At 39.1% G+C, this 23,961-nt stretch overlaps 1 protein-coding gene across 1 annotated transcript in view; it reads right to left on the reverse strand.

Moving 5' to 3' along the window:
- Positions 1–391: 391 nt before the first annotated feature.
- Positions 392–23,961, reverse strand: part of LOC149236131 (F-box protein SNE-like) — an 84,618-nt gene continuing 61,048 nt past the window's right edge. Inside the window, exon 2 of the mRNA XM_089368780.1 lies at positions 392–592. Within this exon, the coding sequence (XP_089224906.1) occupies positions 392–592 (201 nt within the window). The remainder of the gene's footprint in view (positions 593–23,961) is intronic.

The following is a 23,961-nucleotide window of genomic DNA, read 5'->3' on the forward strand; positions in this document are numbered from 1 at the left end:
ATGCTCTGGAATCCCAAGGAACTCAAGAGAGTTATATCAGATTCTTTCAAAAGTGAAGTATTCAAAATGAATATATTTCTATAGGTGGTTATGATAATTAAAAAGTAGTAAATTTATGTTGTCCATATCCATTTTGATATAAAGTTCTTGGATTTGAAACCAATTCAAATTCAACTATCTTTAATCACCTTATAAGATACATGAAAATTACCATATAACCAATTCTAATCCAACAACCTATAATTAGCTAATAGTACATAGTAGGGTATATAAGGATGGCCGTAATTTCATGGCTAGGATATTTTGAGCTTCAAATTTCAGTGGGTAGTGGGGCCTGTGAAAACTTTTAAGATCCAGACAAAATACAAGTTTTGGATTCCTTAGCCATCATTTAAAATTCTAAATAAATTAAAGCTACATTAAAAAAGTAATGGTGGGCTCTTGAGGAGGAAGTGGAGGAGGTGAGATGATGAGAGGGCTTGCAAAGAAACCTCAAAGATGTGGGGTAGTTGGACCAGTGCCCTAATCTCTCGTAACAGTCGATGCAAAAGAGAGAAAGAGAAAGATGGAATTGGTCTTTACTCAATTCTTTCTATCAAACCAAATAAGGTTCTAAAAATCCGAGATTAGAAGAAAGAAAAACAAACTTGCTTGAGGGAAGATAATATTATTCTGTCAAAAAGTTATGAAAAAAGTTTTCTTCTCCATGTCTATGATTATTTGTTTGTCTTAACATTTTCCTATGCCATCTCTCAATCGAATAATTTGACATTCCTCTTCAGTTACTCTGCATGCACTATGTGTATATCGATTGTGTTTTGGACATCTCAGACATCCAACAATGTAGAGTAAAATTAACAATTGACTTTGCTATGTCTTTGATCTTGATCCATGTTCATTAAAATATACAGATTCTGTAATTGAAATAAAAATAAAGATACCTCTCAGCCTAAGAAAATATTAATTTCCTTTTCCATCAAGTTTAATTCATTTTTGAAAATATTGAAAGGCACTTTGAAGGCACATATTCAGCCAAAAGCCCTATAATGTCATAAGATGAACTCCCTCCAATTTTAATTTAGATTTGGTTTAGATTCTTTGCAACTCATTTGTTCCTTGGTAGCTTGTTAACACTATAAATACTTAAGGAATTTAGACTTCTGTGATCCATACTAATGTTTAGAAAATCTTCGGCAAAATCACATAAACCATCTTTTGTCGACGCGTTTCGAACCAACCAGTGTGGTTCATCGTCAGGACAAGTTGAAGAACTAATCTGGCCTAGCTAATTAAATAGAGTGTGCAGAGACTCCAACGGCTATATTGCCAACGGCTAATTTTGACCTAATGATCCTAGTCAAACCCGGTAAATGAAAGAATTCATTCGTTAATTTAAATAAATGTATATGAATATCTAAAATCAAATATAATTCAGTATTACGATGATTCATTGGTTAATTTGAGTCTATTGAATAATCTAATATCCATATTTATTAAATATAATGGTTATTATATCTCATATAATAGTCCAAATTTATTAATTAATCTATAATTATTATTATTTTAAATACCAATAAATGGTATTAAGATACTCTTATCCTAAGAATTTAGTTACATTAGGTAAGTGAGTGTTCATTTAATAATAAATAATTAATTAATTAATGGTCAATTGGTAGGTTAGATCTATATGTTCTTTAAAATAAATCATTCTTATTTATTATTTAAATATAATGGACCATAAGTTATCTATCCTAATACAAGTTTATTAAATAAACTATATTTCCTTAATAATATATAATTCCAATATTATTGAAAAACAAATAGTATTATTATTCTTAGATTTTAGTTGCATTGGGTAATATTGGAATTATAATTTAATATCTAAAATTAAATATAATTCAGTATTAAGAAATTCATTGGTTAATTTGAGTATATTGAATAATATAATATCCATTTTTATTAAATATAGTGGTCATTATATCTCGTATAATAGTCCAAATTTATTAATTAATCTATAATTATTATTATTCTAATATTATTTAAATACAAATAAATGGTATATAGAATCTAGTTGCATTAGGTAATATTGGGATTATAATTCAATATCTAAAATTAAATATAATTCAGTATTAAGATAATTCATTGGTTAATTTTAGTATATTGAATAATATACTATCTATATTTATTAAATATAATGGTCATTATATCTCGTATAATAGTCCAAATTTATTAATTAATCCATAATTATTATCATTCTAATATTATTTAAATACAAATAAATGGTATTAAGATACTCTTACTCTAAGAATTTAGTTACATTAGGTAATTGAGGTTCATTTAATAATAATTAATCAATGGTCCATTGGTAAGTTAGATCTAATGTTCTTTAAATTAAATCATTCTTATTTATTATTTAATTCTAATGGACCATAAGTTCTATACCTTAATACATGTAAACTATATTTCCTTAATAATTTATAATTCCAATATTAATAAAAAACAAATAGTATTATTATCCTTAGAATTTAGTTGCATTAGGTAATATTGGTTTATCATATATTTATTTATAAAACTTTCTTATTTATACATTAAACCTAATGGTCATTATATCTCCTCTTATAATTAAATTATTAATTTATATTCATTAAATAATCAATATATATTCAATCATCTCTTATTAAAGCTTATTAGGTAAATATATTATTACTTAAAAGGTCAAAAAATGTTTATTAGATATTAGAAAAAGGGAATTTTAATTCTAAAGGTATAGTAGAATTAAAATAAATGCCTAACTAATTGAAAATATGGAAACAAAGGATCTATAATATACCCAATAGTATCATAAACGGGATAAGGTTAATACCATAATTAGCCCGAAAATAATAATAATAACTTATTAACAAATCAAACACTCCCTAATAGAAGGACCAACCTGCCAAAAACGAAACTTAAGGAGAGGAAAGACAAAAACCCTAAGACCTAACAAAAGGGGAATGAGGAGGCTAGGAAGATAAGGCTGGGACCCAGCAACTGCTAATCTTCCAGCCATCATCCCTATTAAGATTGATCGGCCTTTTCTCAATCTCCAGGGCCTCTCTAAATTTGCGATGGTGAAACTGCGCAACTTTGGCAATGACTTGAGCCTCCTCTATACAAACATGATGCAAAGTCTTCCCTGCATGCTCAGCCAGGGCTGAGGACTTGGTCCTACCATGTCTCAAGTCAGCCGAATGCTCGCTAATCCGTTGCTTGATAGAGCGACCAGTCTCACCAATATAAGGGGTCCCACAGGAACAGGGAATGACATAGACGCCCTTCATGTCCTTAGGGTCAATCTGGTCTTTCACAGACCTGAGGGAGCCACGGATAGTGTTGAGAGGTCTAAAAGTCGCGGGCACATCGCATTTCCTCAGAATCGTCGCAATCCTGTCCGTAGTCCCTTGGACATAAGGAAGGTTCACACCCATGATATGATCTTTAGGAACCCTTCGGATTGAGGGCTCCTTCTTGACCCTGAGGAAGGCTTTTTGACCGAGGTGCCTATTGTAACCATTCTTCTCAAAGACCTCAAGGAGATGACCCTTCTCCATTTCCAGGCTCTCCTCATCCGAAATTCTTACAGCACGGGTGGCAAGCGTGCTAAGAACCCCTAACTTCTGAGCGGGGAAATGATGCGAAGAAGCATGTAAGTATTGCTCAGTATGCGTCTTCTTTCTAAACACTTGATGAGAAAAGGAACCATCCACCTTCTTAGAGATGAGAACATCCAAGAACGGAAGACAACCATTATCTTTTTTTTCCATCGTGAATTTAATGGCGGTGGATTGGTTATTGAGGTGACTGAAGAAACGATCCAGCTCGTCAGGACCATGAGGCCAGACAACACCAGTGTCACCAACGAATCTTTTCCAAAGCTTCGGTAAGAGATGATAGGAGGCCAAAGCCTTAGACTCAAACTCCTCCATGAAGAGATTGGCGACGACAGGGGACAAGGGGGAGCCCATGGCCACTCCGCAAGTCTGCTCATAGAATTCTCCCTCAAAGCTGAAAAAGGTAGAGGTAAGGCAAAGCTCAACTAACCTAGCCGTATCAGGGTCAGTTAGCTTATTAATAACCATCATGGCCTCATTGATAGGAATACAAGTATAAAGAGAGACCACGTCGAAACTTACCAGAATGTCCTCGGGCTCAAGTTTAATTCTCTTAAGATCCTCAATGAACGATGCTGAGTCTTTGACAAAGGACTCAATCTGCCCAACCAAGGGTCTCAACTTTGCAGCGAGGAACTTGGCCAGGAGGTAAGTCGGACCACCGATGGTATTGACAATGGGTCTTAGGGGGACCCCATCCTTATGGATTTTAGGAAGACCATATATCCTAGGAGTGATGGGGTTTCCCTCAATCAGTTTCTGGGCTATAGGAATCGTGGAATTGCACGACTTGATCGCAAGAGCGACCGCTCTGGAAACCTTTTTGAGGGGATTTTTCGAAAGCTTCTTATAACTCCCACTATTACAGAGATGGTCAAGCATCTTATTTCTGTAATCCTTTCTATCCAGGATAATGGCAGCCCCACCTTTATCAGCTTTTAAGACCACGACGTCACGATTTCCGTTCAAGCTCTTCAGAGCCTCAAACTCTGCCTCAAATGATTTGGGGTTGTTGTTTATTAAACGATTTGGGGTTGCTGTTGCATTGAGATATACAATAAATACTTGCTAATGGAGTTTGCTTTAATGTATTTGCATGTAATGACTTCTTTGGTTGCATGACACATTATAGTACAAAACATCGGTATATCTATTACACTTTCTTACAATAAATTCGATTTTAGAGTCTACGAGTACTTAGATTTATACTTGCACCGATTTGTCTTGAGATATACAATATTCATGTGAATCTATTTCTTGGTGTATATATATTTTTAACCCACTTATTGGAAGTGCACATCAAAGGAAACACCTTCGAATAGAAACACATTCTTTTATAATAGAAAAAACTACAAAAACAGGCCTATCAATTTCTAGGCCTTCTTGTAGTAGTTGTTGATATACGCATTCCCTTACTCTAGGATGAATGATTTCATTTTTGGGGTTGCTGTTGCATTGAGATAGTGCTAATGGAATGGCTTGGTTGTTTGCAAAGTAATAATATAGGGATAATGGGATGCCCTTTCCAGCTTTCAGAGGATGGCATAGAGCTTCATTTTGCAACTAATCATTTAAGTAAAGCAAAAAGAGTATATATCAAAAGTATCCATCTATACAATGTTTATGAGAGTTATAGTTGTAAAGAGGGAGTTCCATTTTTTCAACTCTTCATTACTTATTCCAACACAATGTGAACTCCATTTTGTAGGATGACATAATTTATGTTTTAGTTCTCTAGTATGGGATTAAGTGCCACTTTTCACACAAAGTTATGATCATATAAGTTGTTTCCAGTAATTCCTAATAACGTGTCAAAGTACTGGCCACAATTGATCCAGAATATGATGCAGAGGATCCAGTGGCAGTGATAAGCAATAGACATAAAGATGATGAAAGCCTCCCAAGGCCAAAACAACGCTCCTCAGTTGCCCCAACTGGGAAGCATACAAAACCTCTTCAAGCCAATGCTTGGTACAAATTCCTTCCCACAGCGCCTCCTCTTCGACGGCATGCTTCCAACGGCGGCTCACACAAGCGGTGATCACCAGAGACTTAGAATCCAAATGCTTCAACACCTTGAACAACACGTCCTCAGAAAAAGACTTAATGGAACAATCGTTGTGTTCTTCCCGCCTCATTTTATTCACCTTAATATCCTGCCCTTGATGAATCCAAGGAAGAGGAAGGCGTTGGCTATGCATCAACTGCAACCGACTCTATGCAGGGGCAAATGCTAGTCGAATACTCAACAATAGACGTTAACTCCTCGCCTTGAAAGGTGGTCGTACTTCGTGCATCACGAGAAATTGGGCTTGATAAAAGTGTACACGTGTTGAATTATGATGGGAGAGAACAACGAAAATGGAGTGAGGGGATTGGTTGAGCTAAACAGTGTTTACCCAGCCAACTTCATAGAGAAAACGCCTTTCAATGTAATTAGTAAATTCAATATTTATTTTTCTAATGTTATAGTCATATAAAAATGATATTATTAGTTTTTCTCACTCTATGTGTGAATATGATGATGTTATCTTCTATGTATAGTAGTTATTTTACGGAAGGCACTTCATTGCTAGGACAACAACTTCTAGTTTACCTCTTATTGGAAACTATTTTTTTATAATGTCTATTTGTCATCTCCATACCAACTATTTTTAAAATATGGTTTCTCATTCCTAAGACACATCATATATGAGATGTATGTAGTAATGTAACCTTCTAGATGTCCCTACCATTGGATGCATACGATCGATATTAATGGTCCCTTTCTTGCAATGTTTGTCTCATCAATTTACTCTTCCATTCCTCATCAAATGTAATATTTTGTCTACCAAATTTCTAGAGATTTTATTGTGACAATATCCTAATTTTTTTCTCTTCCCTTTTCTTTTGTTATGAAATAAAGCCCACATTTGATCTTATTTTTTTCATCAAAGAAAATCCCATTTCTTTTTTGTATTAAAAAAGTAGTTACATCTTTCTGTATTCACCAAATAAATAAACCAAGTATATGCAACATTTACTAACCATTTTTCCACCCAAAAAGAGTCAATTTACTTACATAGTAGCCAAACAAAAATCTAACAAACTTACCAGCAACATATCCCATATAACATAAGTCAACTAAAAATAGGGATGTAATTAACTACCTCGTAATACCCTAAAATTTCAACAATCACAAAATAATAGTCCACCAATGGTCTGTTGTAAAAGATAAATGAGGACAAACTAAACCAAAGGAAAAATTCCAAGATTACTAGCTTCATCCTTGTACTCTTCATAATACAGAGTTGCCAACTGCGAATTAAGTCCCTTCTTAGACAAGTAATCAACTAGATTGTTTAATTCCTTTAAAATGTGGAACACTGAAATATCTTGGAAATATTTTAGAAGGTCTATGATAAAGAGTAGGGACCGATATCCTTACTTGGAATATTTCTCTTCTAATACTATTGTTCGTTCTACTCCCTCGAGTTGGACTAGATGTTGGTTTACAACACTTTCAAATCTTTTAGAGTCAATGGGCATTCAGTTTGATCGTCTCCCTCCTTTTCGATATTCCTTTGATGCTCTTGATCACATTTTACTTATTAGACAGGAATTGAACAAGATCACCAGGGAGGACATCTACAGGAAGTTCATCCAAGTCACAGGGTTGTGCCCAATGATGGCTATCTATGTTGATCACTTATTGGAGTTGAGAGACGAACTCATTGTTCGACCCCAGCATACATTTCACCACTGGATGCATGCTCTTCACATTCCTCTAGGCCAATTCAGAGTAGGTTCTTATAGACTTCAGGTAGAGATAGACCACCAGATTGATAGACTAGACAGAAACTGTTAGATATGTCATTTACAGGAAGTAGATACCGAGGTGGACTTCATTTTTGGATGCCCTATCTAATACGAGATTAGAGGAAGGTTTCATTGCTTGTTTAGATATTCTCAGACCCTTGCCGACTTTTTAGGTATCCCGATTAGAGATGTTTGGCCCTATATATGCAGGAGGCTCTCAAGTTTTGAGCATGTATTCTTCAGCCTCCAATCAAACCAGACTCCACACAGAGGATCACAACATTTTTCAGGGTACTACCTTTAGACAAGGGGACCAAGAGATTGATTGATACTAGTACATACCCAGACTCAAAATCAGTGAGGATTTGTGGGACCTCACCCCGCCACACGATATCTCAGCAGCATATATGTTCATGGGAGAATGACTAAGTCCTCCATACCTCAATAGTGCGCAAACCCCCTATGTAGTCTGTTGTAGGGAAAAGTATCCAACTCGGATGACCCTATCCCACTCTAAGGGTGATAGTACCTCAGCAACAACTGTAAAGAAAACTACTTAAGGTTTACTTCTTTATGAAAGCAAGAGAGAATGAAGGAATGCACTAACCGTTGCCTTGCGCTTAATGTCGAATCCAAACTCTTCTCTTTGTTGCTTGCCCCCAGCTCCTTGCTCTTTTGCTGGCCCAGCTACAATGAGATCCTGCAAAATAACAAAGAAGGAAACTACAAGAAGCATGCAATCATAACTGATTCAAGGATTAGCATAAATCAAATATACAATTATCACAATACATCATTGAAACAAGTGCATATAGAAGAACCTCAATAGCTTTTATTAATGGAAGAAGTAAAGTTCTGAGAAGGTTACAACCATTGAAGGCCCCAATCCAGCAACACCTCCCAGCAGAAAGAATTTCTCCTCTTCACCTCCTTCAAGCAATCACCCAATAGTTCTATAGTGAAACCAACAGCATATCATTACTTTGCACAAAATTCCAGCCTCCTGAGCTCATAGGAGAGAGCTCAATATATAGATGAATTGAGAAAGGATGAGTCAGCTTGCAACTGATGTGTAGCTGCCTTGTGTCCTCTCTCTCTTCAGTTGATCTTCAGTTCTTGAGTCCACTTGGAGAACCTTGCTTCCACTTGGAGAAACAGAGCCTCTGACTCATCACAAGGCGAAATCCCTGATCCAAGTGTCATTTTTGGAAGATTCCAGAGCAATGACTCAGTGTGCCACTTGTCCCATCTCGCTCAGCGCAGGTGGCCTTTGTTCTACCTGCTTTGCAACGCAGGTACACCATGGAGGAGTTGAGTTTCAGCGCAGAAGCCTAGTGGAGCACCTGCTTTGATTTCAGGATTGCTTGTTTTTGAGTGTTTTCAGGTGGAGAACTGATCTGAGAGCTGTTGGTTTGCTGACCTTGTTCCTCTAGGGGTAGGAACATCATGTTTAGGGACTTTGGATCCCTTGGATTATTGACAATTCATGCCTGTTGCTGTAAGGCACAAAATTGTCTATAACAGATGCCCCCTAAAGTATGAGGTCGTTTATCGGGTGAAATGCTTTACTAGGAGGATCCGAAGTTCATTCAATCTGCTGAGAAGTGTCCTGTAATAAGATACAATACAATACATTATTTTTCATACTTTTTCATGATCTAGCTGAGGCGGGCATTCCCATGCTCAGCTTTATAAATACATTTTGGTACATAGCACAGACGATCGTCTGATGATAGACTGATAATTCTCTGCTGAAATTATCATCCTTTGAGAAGGATGATCATCTGCTGTAATGATGTACATATCAAATGTCTTTATATCCTGAATATATATCGCAGCCCAGATGGATGAAACTAGATCCGGGGTCTTCAATCTCTTCCGATCTTCACTCGATGCACAAGTCGATCCATGTGAGAATTTCTTGAAGTCGAACATGGAAAGACATCGCTTGATTACCGGTCAATGATGTAAACTGTTAACAAGCGCGAGAGGAATCACCGATAAGGATGATGACCCTCAAGGTACGACAGTACAATTCACATGGTGGGAATAAAGGACTTGGCGTCGACCACCATGCAAAATATTCTGGTCGAAGGTCATTGATGTATACCTGTCGCCGGAAGTGAGAAACTTGCCATTGAGGCATGCAAGCTTCAAAGTACTGAAGGGGTTGTTCCTAGATCAACTCCTTGGATAATGAGCTGATGTCGACAAGGAGCGATCCATCAAAGGAGGGCCTTAATGAATCCCACATCAGTGACACGGAACGGAGCTAGTGATTGTGATGAGGTGAAAACAAACTGTGATGTATGATTCAGGGTGGCGGTCATGAAATGGATGAAGGACAATGTATGGCAGTGGATGGGACACGGTTGACTCTTTGCAGAACAACATCTCTTGAACATATAACGACACTGATGTGATGGATTGGTAGCATTACCCCAAATGTGGATGGTGTGGCGAGGACCATGGTGATGAGACCGGTGAATGAAACAACCCAACCCGATGTGATACGGAGGACAAAGTGTCATGTTCAAGAGCGACTTGCTACCATTAAAGCTGTGAGGTTCTCCCAATTTTTCCCCAGTCATTGCTGACCAGTACCTCTTTATTTTTATCAAGCTTGAGGAGGATAACATATGCTTGTTCTATAACCTGCCCTTCGGGCAAGCCCATCGCTATGTTTTAACGAGCCTAGCGATAGGGAAACTCGTTCTCGTCTAAAGACAAGTTTGTCGCTATTTAATAAATTTTAACGAGTCTAACGACAAGGATAACTCGGTCCTTTTCATTTTTAGAGAGTCTGAAAAGGTACATAAAGTCAACTCCAGAATTCCTTTTTCGTCATCTAATCCCTTAAGTCCGAAAAAGTATAAAACAATACAGAAGGGATGAATTTTCGATTGCTTTAACGAGCCGAACAAAACAAGCGCTCGATCTTTTTGTGCAATAATCCCTCAGGTCCAAAAAGATTAAAATCTAGAGGAGGGATAGCTCTTCCGGTCGTTTAACGAGATGGAAGGCCAAAACTCGGCAAACTTTTCATATTTTACGAGTCAGGAGAAAAGAGCTCAAAGAAGACTCGTCTTTTGAGGAACGAGTGATAAACAGGGATAGCAGCAGATTCCAGGTACAGGTTGGAATTTTCCAATCACGGCAGTGTCACAAGGATGGCTAAGTGAAATCACTCTTCGCAGCTGTTCCTCAAAATGGGTAAACAAACATATGGAGATGAACGATTGGCCAAATGAACGGATGGAGGTGATGGCATATAAACACGACCAATGGCTTTTAATATGGCTGTCAAAGGTTACATTTACCAAGGTTATTTACCGGTTCATTTTTTCTGGGTGAGCTTGAACTCTAGGGGAAGATTGCTCACAACTTATGTTTATTTTTTAACGAGCATGAACTATGTGCTAAAACTGCTCGGATCTTGCGTTTATTTTTTAACGAGCATGAACTGTGTGCTAAAACTGCTCGAAGATAAGTTTGTATGCCCCGAGCATAATAATGCAAATCGAGGTGCATGCCCCCCAAGCTTCATTGCATCCAACTCGGTGGTTGGAATGAAGGTTTACCTCGGGGATTTGTTTCATTTTTTAAACAGGTTGACACAAGATAGGAACTATCCTCGACTCCTTGTTTCATTTTTTAACGAGGTTGACACAAGATATAAACCGTCCTCGGAGCCGACAAAATATTTAGGAATCTTCCGAATCCAACCAGAAGATTGGATTAGATTTCATTTTGTAGGTTTCCACCGTGGCCACTCCCGCCAGATTACTTGGAGGCGGTAGGGCGAAAGTACCCATTAAGGCAGGGTCTTTTAGGAGACCTACTCCGATATTTTGGAGCAAATGATTCCTTCCATGGATTATTGGAATGCTTCCTATAACTTGTGAACTGTTGTGGAGAAAAGTTTGTTGGTCGACGATTGTAATTCCTCCTTGGAAGGGGAATGCAATCTTCCTGAAGTAGGTCGACACAACTGCGGCCATGGCATAGATCCATGGTCTTCCAAGTAGGATGTTGTAATCGAGGTTTCCATCAATTACTTCAACATCAATTCCTACTGTTTTGCCCCCCAGTTCAACTTGCAAGTTACTTAAAATCCCGTATGGAGTGTATGATCGTCCATCAAATGCTTTTAACGTCGTTGACGATTTCGACAAGGGTGGTGAGCCTAAATCTTTCCAGCAACTCATCGACATAAGACATGTAGATGCCCCCTCATCAATAATTGTTCGATGAACAGTTTTGTTGAGGGCTTTCACTTGAATAAGGAAAGCTAGTTGAGCTGGTAACTGAGGGTCATATCCTTTATGATCAAAAGCCACAAGATTGGAATCCATTGGGCCAATCCCACCTATTGCTGATAATAAAGCTTGCTCTTGGGAGGGGCAATCTGGTGGTACCTCAAGTGTCGACATAGTGGACAGCGATTGGGCCAGGTCCTTTACTATATTATAATTCTGTGCTCCTTTGGCACGAGGATTAAATGTCGATTTGTGTACTACTCCCTTTGGCGACTTTATCATTGGCTCAGGAACGATGGGTGGCACAACTTCGGTCAAAGTTGTTGTTGAACTACTAGGTCGTTCATTAACCTTGTTGTTCGACAGCTTTGGATTCCCGTAATCTTTACTCCTTGTCAAAGCATTATTCTGTTGCTTTGAGGTAGACAACATAAGCACTTGGGATCCGGAAGCATTTTGATTAGCAACCAGATTTTGACTTGGATTAGGAAACGGATCAGTCAATACTGCTGGGGTTTTTGAACTCTTGAAGAGTTTCTTAACTTCAGCTATATGTGGACAATATTTCGTCCAATGATCCTCATCGCATATATGACACCCTGCCGGGGGTTTCCTTTTTCTCCCTGTCTTTTTCTTCTTGCCCCCTGGTTGTTTCAGTTTTTTGCCCTTGTCGGTCGACATGGCATTTACTTCCGAGGCAAGAAGTTCTTCATTTGCATTTTGACTAGAAATTTTGTGCTTTCCAATCATGCCATCACCGGCGCGAGTGTCATTGTTTGATTTAGGAGGAGGAGGAATTGAGAATTCCGGTCTAGGGGCGTCAGGTATTTTGTCGTAGAGCGTGCCAGACTGAGTATAGACCAAGTCTAGATATTGCACACGAGCGATAACTTGCTCTTCCGTTACGACTCCTCCCTTTGCCACATCTTCCGTTATAGCGGGAAGTAACGACTTGATAAACCATTCAGCTAATAGCTGATCAGGAACGTACGTTTTTACCATCCTACGACGATGTCGCCACTCATGTATATGATCAGATATGTGGGTGGCAGTCGTCTGTTTGAAATTGGTAAGGAGTTCTGTTCCTATTTCATACCTTATCGGTAATTGAAAATGGGTTAAAAAGGTTGTGGCTAAGGTACTGAAGTTGTCGAACGAAGCTCTAGGCAATTCAATGTACCATTTTGCCGCTGGACCCGTTAACGTCCTCTGAAAGAGGCGAAGTCTTATCGAATCATCATTCAGGGTGTTTGATGAACACCATAGATGGAATGTCATCACATGATTTGACGGATCTTCACCCGGATTTCCATTAAATTTAGGAATGTCTGATGGAAGTTTATGCGGAATCGCTGGCCACCAAGGGGCATAAGCAATTGGATCATTCGTCAGCCGGTTTAGATCTGGTAATTCTAGAGTTGCTACAAAGGGAAACTATTGATTCAGGTTAGGCGAAGCATATCCAGGATAAGATGGAATCGCCTGAACAGTGGGTCTTTGCATACCAGCATAATGTTGGCAACTTTGACAAGGTTGATGGGCATAACCATTATAGTACGGTTTCCCATTACTTACAAAGACTTGTTGCTCAGGTCCTTGACATGATTGCTGGAATGGCGGTTGTTGAGTTCGAACCAGCTCTGGTTGTTGGACCATTTGCTGATGCCCAATACTAGATGATTGACCAAGATGAGGAGTCGCAGTACTTGTTTGATCCTGAGTCGCTCCGGATAAGGAGGCACTGACCTGAGGTTGCAATTGAGATGTCGAGACAAGAGGCTGTTGTATGGCAACCTGAGAAACTTGGGGTTGACATACAGTAGGCAGCGCTTGTACTTGTGATGCAATCACCATACCAGGTATAGTGGCAACATTCGACACAGGGTGGACTGGTTGCATTGAATATGCAACTCTTGGTTGCTGAGGCAGTATTGGTACCCAACCGCTGGATGTAATTCCAGTTTGATCTGAATTTTGTTGTAAACTCCCATATGGTTGTTCTCCAGGGGGGAACAATGAAAAGGCATACTGTCCTCCATATGGTGGCAATCCAGTACTTAAAGGGTAGATTGACCTTTGAAGACACATGGGATCCATTTGTTGAGTTTCAACATAAGAAATACCAGATGATAATCCGGATGAAGAAATAGGAACTAACCATGTCATCGTCACTGATGGGACTCCGGCTTGTTTTTGACAATTTGCCGGGACAGATGGTATACCAGCGAACATCGTTGGAGTAGCAGCAGGAGGCTCTGCTGCTGCTGTGTCGGACGACACAGTCCTAGATGTCGACGGTTGTTCAGACATATCTAGTCTATCCAAAAGATTTCTTAGCGATTCTACAGGAACTTCCACTTGTGGTGGACTAACTTCGAAGATCAACGAGGGAAGGGTGATGATTATTCCGCTTAAAATAAATTTTATAACGACGCTTTAGACACAACTTGCTTTTTCAGTTTTAAAGAGTCGAGAAAAAGCTAAAGATGACTCTAGTCTCCTTCGATGTTTTAACGAGCCCGAAGTGACAAATGCTCGGATGGACTTTTTCAATTATAGAGTTTGAAAAAGGCCAAAAGAAACTGCTCTGGAGATCTAGGCAGAGGGTGTGCCAAACCTTTCGCAAAACCACAGAATACGTTTTACGGTACGGGTGGTCGATCTTGGTGAATGCTGTGTTCACTGCATTGCGATCAGTAGGGCGGCTGACACGGCTTCCTATGGATAAAAGATATATGCCTATAGGGGTCTCCCAATATATACTCGACGGTACGTGGGAGCACAAGTCCGTATTAGTGCCACCGACTCTCAGGAGGAATCACCCACCTTCTTCGAGATCGACAGTCACTACGTTTAACGACGCCGGAACATGTCTCTAGCTTAGACCTCTATGTGTTTGCGTTATGTTTCAATGCGTTGTTAGGTTCATTCAGTATATTTTAAGTTGATCTTTTTAAAGTTTGCCTTTCAAGGTTCACCACGAGATGTTTGATACAAATTCCTAAATGCAGTCTAAGATGAGAAACAAGCTTTTCCAATCTTTTCGACTTATGAAAATCTTAACTACTGAGGGAAAAGAGAGAAAAAATCTTTTCACACAGATCAAAGAGCACTCACTAATGCACTTTCTCCTAAATCAACATGCGAACTGTCAAATGCAAAATGCACAATGCAGGTATTTCTTTTCTCTTCCTTAATGTTGATGTATTACAAAAAGAAAGCTGTTATATAACTTTGAATTCAATTTCAAGTGAAAGCAAACAAGCTTGTCCAAAATGAAAAGACACCTTAAGATTTACTTGTTTCGACACTAGAAATATACAAATTCAAACCATATGACGAAAGCAAAAGCTCAATCAGCTATGAACAACAAACAAACTAACTCTTAAGATCAGAAAAAATGCCTAACACAGGTTTGGATCTAAGAGGCCACAACAAGACTAGTTCACTTTTCGTTATGGGAAACTGTAAATGATGTAAGAAATACAAAAGAACAAGTAAAGTTTCTTTATATAACTGAGGCGGAATAATGGCAAGTAAAGTTGGTTTCAGATAGGTACATGGACTGGTAACTGGCTGCAAAACAATGGTGAAAACAGGGCAAGAAACAGGAGGAAACCCCAGTAGCACTAGGCAAAACTGGATCAAAGCAGGTAGTACACTGCCTGTTTGACATTCAGCGCAGGTCCCGAGGGGGCTACCTGCGTTGCAAAGCAGGTAGCCTGTGTACAGCCTGCTTTGGAAAACGAGACTTACGTTTTCTTAGTTTCCGGGTCACAGATTTCTCAAAAATTCACGGTTTTCGGTCAAATTAGAAGCTATCAGTCAAGTACACAGTAAGGGATGACAAGGAGGATGAAAAGCTATCACTAAGAGCTTACAAGAGTCCTTGTGGATCAGCTCTTCAAATCATAAACATGCTCAGAACTGAGCTAGAGTAGCTGCCCTCTACTTCGCATTTGATAGATTCAAATGCTTTTTGATTCGGTACTCCCTCTGTTTAGGAAATGAATAGCAAAACACCACAAACAATCAAACAGATACGATCCCTAGTGGAGTCGCCAGTTTGTTGTAGGGAAAAGTATCCGACTCGGATGACCCTATCCCACTCTAAGGGTGATAGTACCTCAGCAACAACTGTAAAGAAAACTACTTAAGGTTTACTTCTTTATGAAAGCAAGAGAGAATGAAGGAATGCACTAACTGTTGCCTTGCGCTTAATGTCGAATCCAAACTCTTCTCTTTGCTGCTTGCTCCCAGCTCCTTGCTCTTTTGCTGGCCCAGCTACAATGAGATCCTGCAAAATAACAAAGAAGGAAACTACAAGAAGCATGCAATCATAACTGATTCAAGGATTAGCATAAATCAAATATACAATTATCACAATACATCATTGAAACAAGTGCATATAGAAGAACCTCAATAGCTTTTATTAATGGAAGAAGTAAAGTTCTGAGAAGGTTACAACCATTGAAGGCCCCAATCCAGCAACACCTCCCAGCAGAAAGAATTTCTCCTCTTCACCTCCTTCAAGCAATCACCCAATAGTTCTATAGTGAAACCAACAACATATCATTACTTTGCACAAAATTCCAGCCTCCTGAGCTCATAGGAGAGAGCTCAATATATAGATGAATTGAGAAAGGATGAGTCAGCTTGCAACTGATGTGTAGCTGCCTTGTGTCCTCTCTCTCTTCAGTTGATCTTCAGTTCTTGAGTCCACTTGGAGAACCTTGCTTCCACTTGGAGAAACAGAGCCTCTGACTCATCACAAGGCGAAATCCCTGATCCAAGTGTCATTTTTGGAAGATTCCAGAGCAATGACTCAGTGTGCCACTTGTCCCATCTCGCTCAGCGCAGGTGGCCTTTGTTCTACCTGCTTTGCAACGCAGGTACACCATGGAGGAGTTGAGTTTCAGCGCAGAAGCCTAGTGGAGCACCTGCTTTGATTTCAGGATTGCTTGTTTTTGAGTGTTTTCAGGTGGAGAACTGATTTGAGAGCTGTTGGTTTGCTGACCTTGTTCCTCTAGGGGTAGGAACATCATGTTTAGGGACTTTGGATCCCTTGGATTATTGACAATTCATGCCTGTTGCTGTAAGGCACAAAATTGTCTATAACATAGTCCAGTCCACACTTTCCACTGGCCCTTCATAAAGCCAACATACTTTGTTGAGTTTTTCTTCAGTGTTATTCATTCAACCTCAAATGTTAAGAGAGATGGGTCTGATCCTTAGACCCATTAGCTCTTGGATATTCTCCATGAGGGAATTTCATGCATTGTATCCTTTATATTTCATACATTGTACATTTATATTCATGCATTGTATCTTTTATAGGAGATTGTTTGGTCCTCCTGCATTATATGGACATCATTGTACTCAACAGTGCTTTTGACCTACTTTGTGGTCAATATTTGGACATAAATATAATTATATTATCTATCTTATCTTATATTGTCGTCATGAGGAGATAACTTACATTAACAACAACACTTTATTGGTCATTTTTACAAAAAAATATGAACTCGAGTAGTCTTAATGGATTTTTATTAATTGGGATGGGTGTGTTTTGTTTTGTGATGTTTCATATTTAGGTAGGTAATTACCATTAGAATTGTGTGTAATTTGTCTTATGATGTTTTCATCCAAGTAACAAACTACTAATTAGAAATGTCCCTTTTTCACAATCAAACATATGTATTAGTTTTTCCTTAGTTCTTTTTAGCTTTTGCATCTTAGAAAAATATTTATCGATAATTTATGATTGATTTATCCTATACATAAATTTTAAAGGAGACCACATAAACATCTACATTGCAATGAATGAATTTAAATTAAAAATTTCAAGACACCAATAGCCTTTAATGGTGTCTTAAAAAATATTACAAGCAATACAACATATTTCTAGTAAGACACATTGTAAACTTTGTCATGTATTTGTGTTTCATTAACAATGTCATGTTACCACTTTGAACACATGAATCACAATACATAATAGACCAAATTTATCCATTTAACATGGTAATCTAATACCTAAGAAACAAGAAAATGAGTACAAAAAGGTTTTTCCAGGAATCTCAAATGTGGGCAAGAGTTTTTAGCTATTTGTCACAACGTGTAGAAATTCCTTATAGATTCAAATTGTAGATTGTAATATGCTAAAACAATTGACTTGAAAACCCTTGTTATTTGTATATTGCATTAATCAAAAAATATGAGAATATTACAATGCTTTTCTCAAGGCCAAGCAACCTCTGCACAAGATCAATCTGTCTCGCTGCTTTGCAAACAAGCTCAAGTCAATACCTAGCTAAATATGTTGCCTACCAAGCTCATATTTCCTTGCGTGGTTTCCTAGGGAATTATCCCATATTTAATTGGGAAAATCCTCATCCATAATTGCACAATCCATCAATAGACCTTCCTCTTATTGCATGCACCACCGATTTAATTTATATGATTTTACAACTGATAGTACACTGTCTCTGAACTCTAATCTCAACTGAGTCTTTCTCTGATCTGACATGCATGAGTTAATTATGAGTGAATCTTCGTTTACTGGTTCAGCAGTGTTGGTTGCACCCCACTACTAGATCTGCCACTAATTCCGCCATCAACTGGAACTAGTTTAACTGAATTTAACTCAGTTAAACTGAATTAATTAATTACAACTCAAAAGAACTCAACCTAGGCCCCTAGACTTTAGGAACCACTCTACATGACTCTAGATAGACTCCCAACATGAATTAACTGAGTCAACTAATTCAAATTAACTTAGTTAACTATTACAAGTTGCTATGAGAATTAGAATTAGAATTTGATTCCTAATTTAATTCAAGGAAAAAATTAAATTAGGATTTTCTTGTTGCATTTTTCAACACTCCCGGTTAACAATAAAGGGATTATCTACTACCCCGATCTCGCCTCTATGAAACTCAAATTTGCATCTTGACAATGCCTTTGTCAAGATATCTACATCCTGCTCCTCTATAGGAATGTATTCCAGCAACATGATTCTCCTCTACACACAATCTCGTAGATGGTGATATCAGATGTCGATATGCTTGGACCGATCATGAAAAAATGGATTCTCGAAGAGTTTTATACAACTCTGATTGTCACAGTAAATCACTGTAGGATCCATCTATAGACCAAATAACCCAACAAGGATCTTCCTCATCCAAATAGCCTCACAAGTTGCTTGACTAGCATCCATATACTCTACTTATGTTGAACTGGGTGCAACTAATCTCTGCTTCATGTTGTACCAAGAAATTGTTGTTGACCCAATATTGAAGATTCCCCCTGATGTGCTCTTCATTTCAGATGGACTCCATGCCCAATCTACATCTATGAAGCCTTGAAGCTTCACCCCCTCTGTCCTTCTATACCAAAGACCAAACTGAGTGGTGCCTCTGATGTATCTCAACACATGTTTAGCTGCCTTCCAATAAAGTTTGGTTGGCTTAACCATGGCTTTACTAAGCTGGTTAACTGCAAAACACATGCCCGGTCGTTTGTTCACCAAATACATAAGTGAACACACAAGTTGTCTATAAAGAGTAGCCTCCACTACTTCACCTAAAGTAGCATCATCCTTCCTCCAGTTACCTGCTAGAGGAGTCTCCATGGGTTTGTTTCTCTCCATGTGGAACTTCTTCAGTATCTCGTTGGCATACTTTCCCTGAGAGACAAACAATTCCTCATCTCCTTGCCATACTTCCATACCAAGAAAGTAATGCATGAGCCCCAGGTCCTTCATCTCAAATTCGCTTGCAATATCCTCTTTGCAAGATTTCATCAGCTTCTCATCACCTGTTAGAATCAAATCATCGACATATAATACTATAACCAACAATTTACCTTCAACCAAAATATGGTAAAGGTTCGAATCTGCTTCACTTTTGGTGAAGCCCAACCCGGTGAAATAGTTTTCAATCCTATTGTACCAAGTGCGAGGTGCTTATTTTAGTCCATATAACACTCGCTTGAGTATGCACACATGCGACTCTCTGTTGAAGGTATAAATCCTTCATTCTACTTAATATACACTTCTTCCTCAATCATGTCATTGAGGAATGTTGTCTTCACATCCATCTGATGTATCTTCCATCCCATCTATGCAGACAGTGCTAAAATAGATATGATTAACTAGTGCCTTGCTACTGGAGAAAAGGTCTCATCATAATCAATTCCCTCCACCTGAGACAACCCTTTGGCCACAAATATGGCCTTGTGTTTCTCCACACTCCCATCTGCTACTTGCTTTACCTTGTAAAGCCATCTAGAACTCACCACTGACTTGTCTTCTGGTCTTGGGACCACCTCCCAAACATTGTTTTTGATAATCAAGTCCTACTCCTAAACCATGGCATCAACCCATACTGGTTGTTGCATTTCTTCCTCGAATGAGGATGGCTCAACCTCTACACTCTCGCTCATTAGAGCCATGTAGCCAATGTACTGATCTGGTGACCTCCTCTGCCTATGATGTTATGTGGTTCTCACACATTCTCTCTAGCATCATGCATCAATTTTTCAGCCTCTCTGTGTGCGTCCTTCCATCTCGGGAAGTATCTGCATGAGTGGTTTCTTCCACTCTCTTCTCCTCTGCATTGGTTGCTACACATCATCCTGAGGTTCCTCCTTTGGAGCTAAAAGTTCATCATATTGATGTAATTGAAGCTCCCTCTCAAGGGAACATTTCATGGCCTTCTCCTCATCAAAATTCATATATCTATGAACCACCATCATCATGTTGGATAACAGGTACACCTGATAGTTGTTAGGTGTATCTGTGTACCCCACAAATATGCCCAACTCTGTTGTTGGCTCTAGCATTTTTCATGCATCCTTGGTAACATGACACTAGATTTATGAACCAAATATATTGAAGTGTGCCACATCTAGTTTCTTACCTAAAAAATCTTCTTTTGGTGTACTCATCCCGAGAATTCGATGAGGGTTTATGTTATGTAAATAAAAAATTGTGTTGCATGCTTCAGCCCACAAGTGCAATGATAGGTCCTGATCATGTAACATCGCTCGTGCAACTCTGACAATACTTTTGTTCTTCCTTTCAGCCACCCCATTCTGCTATGGGTTATGAGGTGTTATTAATTCTCGTTGAATGCCTTCTGATGCACAAAATTTCTTGAATTCATTCAACACATAATCTCCACCATTATCTCTTCTTAGAGCTTTAACTTTCTTGCCAGTATATTTCTCGACAAGTGCTTTATATTCACAATATTTAGCGAACGTCTGACCTTTCTTCTGCATGAATAAAATCCAATACTTACGAGAAAAATCATCAAGAAATATTACATAATACCTGTGCTTGGTCATGGATGTTGTCGAGAATAGTCCACACACATCTGAGTGAACTCGATCAAGGATCTCTTGTGCTCGACTATCTTTATCATGAAAGGAAGCTTTGGTGTACTTCCCCAATGTACACCCTTTGCATGTGTCTCTCTTATCTATTGTACCCTTGGGAAGTCTTGTAGAACTTTTTTGCAAGATCTTCAAATATTTGTAATGCAAGTGACCGAATCTTATATGCAACAACTCATTGATGTTTCAACTCTGCACCTTCTATGCTTTAGTGCTCAAAGCAACGCAATCTTCTACATCCAATTTTTAGAGGTTCTTCACCCAAACCCTGATCCGCTTCACCTTTCGTGAGGCTATGTGATGAAGGAAATAATTTCCCTTTCTAAATATCACATCATAGCCACGGTTCTCAAACATGGAAACTGAAACCAAGTTCTTCTTCAAACCCGGAACATACATGACATCTTTTAATGTGAAGGGATAACCAAATTCCCTTTGAAAGGTAACATTATTGATGTCGTTCACGCTATACCTCCCATCATCTCCCATCTTGATGTGCATCTAGAGGTCCTTCTCCTCCAAGTCACCGAAGAACTCTTTGTTTTCAGTTATGTTATCACCCCAAGAAACTCTCCTAGGTTGTAGCTCGGAGATGCTCGGGAAAATTACAAACTCAACTTAATTTTGGAAATGGATGAATGGAAGGAATGATGCTTGTTCAAGCCAGATAACCACTTCTACTTTGCCTGACTCCAGTCGCGTGAACACCCCCAGACTACAAGGCTTTAGACCACCAATTACTCATAGTTTAAGGATTGGGTGAATATGGAGAACACTGACCACACCAGCAGATGCACAGGACCCTGTGATGGCTGGCTGCAACCAGTAAAGAGGTCTGCAAATCTAATTCCCTAGTGAACAGACAGGATGACAACTTTCTGTCATTAAGTGAAAGAAACCTGATTAACACATTCACTGATACATGCAAGATTATAACACAGAGGTAGGATGACAGCTCCTCTAATGCTAAACATCAAGAGTTCAGGAAAACTGCATATCAAGCACAGCCTAGAACAGAATAGAAATGGAAAGTGAGAAATTAACAACAAAAGAAGCTTGCATTGGCTAAAAATAAAGACGAGACGCTGCAAGTCTCAAAGCAGTTACAGTCTCCAGAAGTTGAACCTTACATCAAAACAACAACCATCAACCCTGATTACATCTTGTTTCTGGGTATATATAGAGTTTGAATACAAAGGCACTCGGCCATTCTAAGTATGAGGAGGTCATAATTGACCACCAACTGCTTTAAATATCTGATGGAGTCTCTGGCGCAATTTTCCTGCTTCAGTGAATGATTTGATCTTCTCTAGTGCTCCGTTGTCCTTCTCGGGCAGGTGGAGTGTTATATGGGATAAAGTCCCATAACTGTTGAATGCATTTACCTGCTCGGCTCGGTACCTTTCCTTCTCGTCCATACTACCTCTTGAATATGGTGGTTGAGGATCTATTACAAACGGTACTGAGAACTGGCTATATCCATCCTTCGGGTGCATGGGACAGTTCAAGGATGTGGACTCATAGCGGATTTGATGAATTGGATGGAGGAACAACATTGGCCATTGGATTGAACGGATGGATGGTAGATACAGCTTTGTGGGGACTATCGGGAAGGCGAGGCAGAAGATCATCATGAGCCGTTGGATCTTGGGCGGACGGATCCAACGACCATCGGGCTTCGAAGATGAGCAGGCATTACCGAGCAGGAAGGTGGTTTCGGCAGCAAGCGGTATTGATCGCACCGCCACGGAGCGTCTGGTGATAATCATACAAGGGCGAGCAATCCCACTCAGAGGGTGACGCGTGGCAGCAGAGGGGCGGGAAAAACAATTTTCATCGCGCGTTATCGTGTGGTTGGTTTGCGGATGCAGGAGGAGCGATCGCCGTCTGATCGTGGCGGAGGTGATCGAATGGCTATGATCAAAAGATGACGATGAGTTATGGAGGCGCGGGGTCGTGTGGATACGATCTAATGGGGTTTTAAACTTAGCGCTCAGGCTTAAGAGTGAGGGCACTTTATTATGGTTTTTAACCGAGAAGCATGAGAAATGGAGATAGAGGAGGAGGGAAGGGCAACCACCATAAGCCTTTCTCCGAGCATGACCGAGGACCAAACTTGCCTCTAGCCCTTTAGGATCCACATTATATAGCAGAGCTAACACTGGCTCCTTCTAGGGATGAGATCCTCCCTGTGAGGTCTCAAGAACTTGCAGATCAATGCCTTTCCTGTAAAAACCAATTAGCAAAATTTCCTAGTGTTCCATTGGGCATGGAGTCTAACTGAGCTTACACTAAAACTGATAAAACAACATATTTACAATTTTAAGGCCAAAAGACCTTAAATAACATAAATTTTCAGAAAACGCCCATTAACTGGGCCATCAAAAACTGTCTCCCCTCCCATACTTTGCAGTATGAAAGTATTGTTCCCTTTAATATGAGAAATAATAAAAGGCCCTGTCCAAAAAGCATCAAACTTCCCATGGTTGCCTTTCTTCTCTTTCAGTGCATCCCACTTCAGAACCAAATCTCCAACTTGGAAATTATCTGTTTTGGCCTTTCTGTCAAAAACTTCCTTGATTCTCTGTTGATGTGCTGCCGACTTCTCAACCAGCTGTTCTCTTATCTGATGTGCCTCTGCTAAATCAACGATCATTTTTGCCATATCTTGTTCTTCATTTTGCTCTTCTTGTAGGAACTTTGCCACAGGGAGAGTTAACTAGATTGGAAACACAGCCTCAGTGCCATATACTAGCTTGAATGGAGAATTCCCTGTGGATCTCTTGGTGGTCACTCTATCAGCCCATAGTGCATATTTGAGCTTAGAATTCCAATTCTTTTTGTTTTCTTCCAGCAAT

Source organism: Pinus tabuliformis, chromosome 8 (assembly GCF_031772625.1).
Source record: "Pinus tabuliformis cultivar Carrire ecotype Pingquan chromosome 8, CPIR1, whole genome shotgun sequence".
NCBI classification, from domain to species: domain Eukaryota; kingdom Viridiplantae; phylum Streptophyta; class Pinopsida; order Pinales; family Pinaceae; genus Pinus; species Pinus tabuliformis.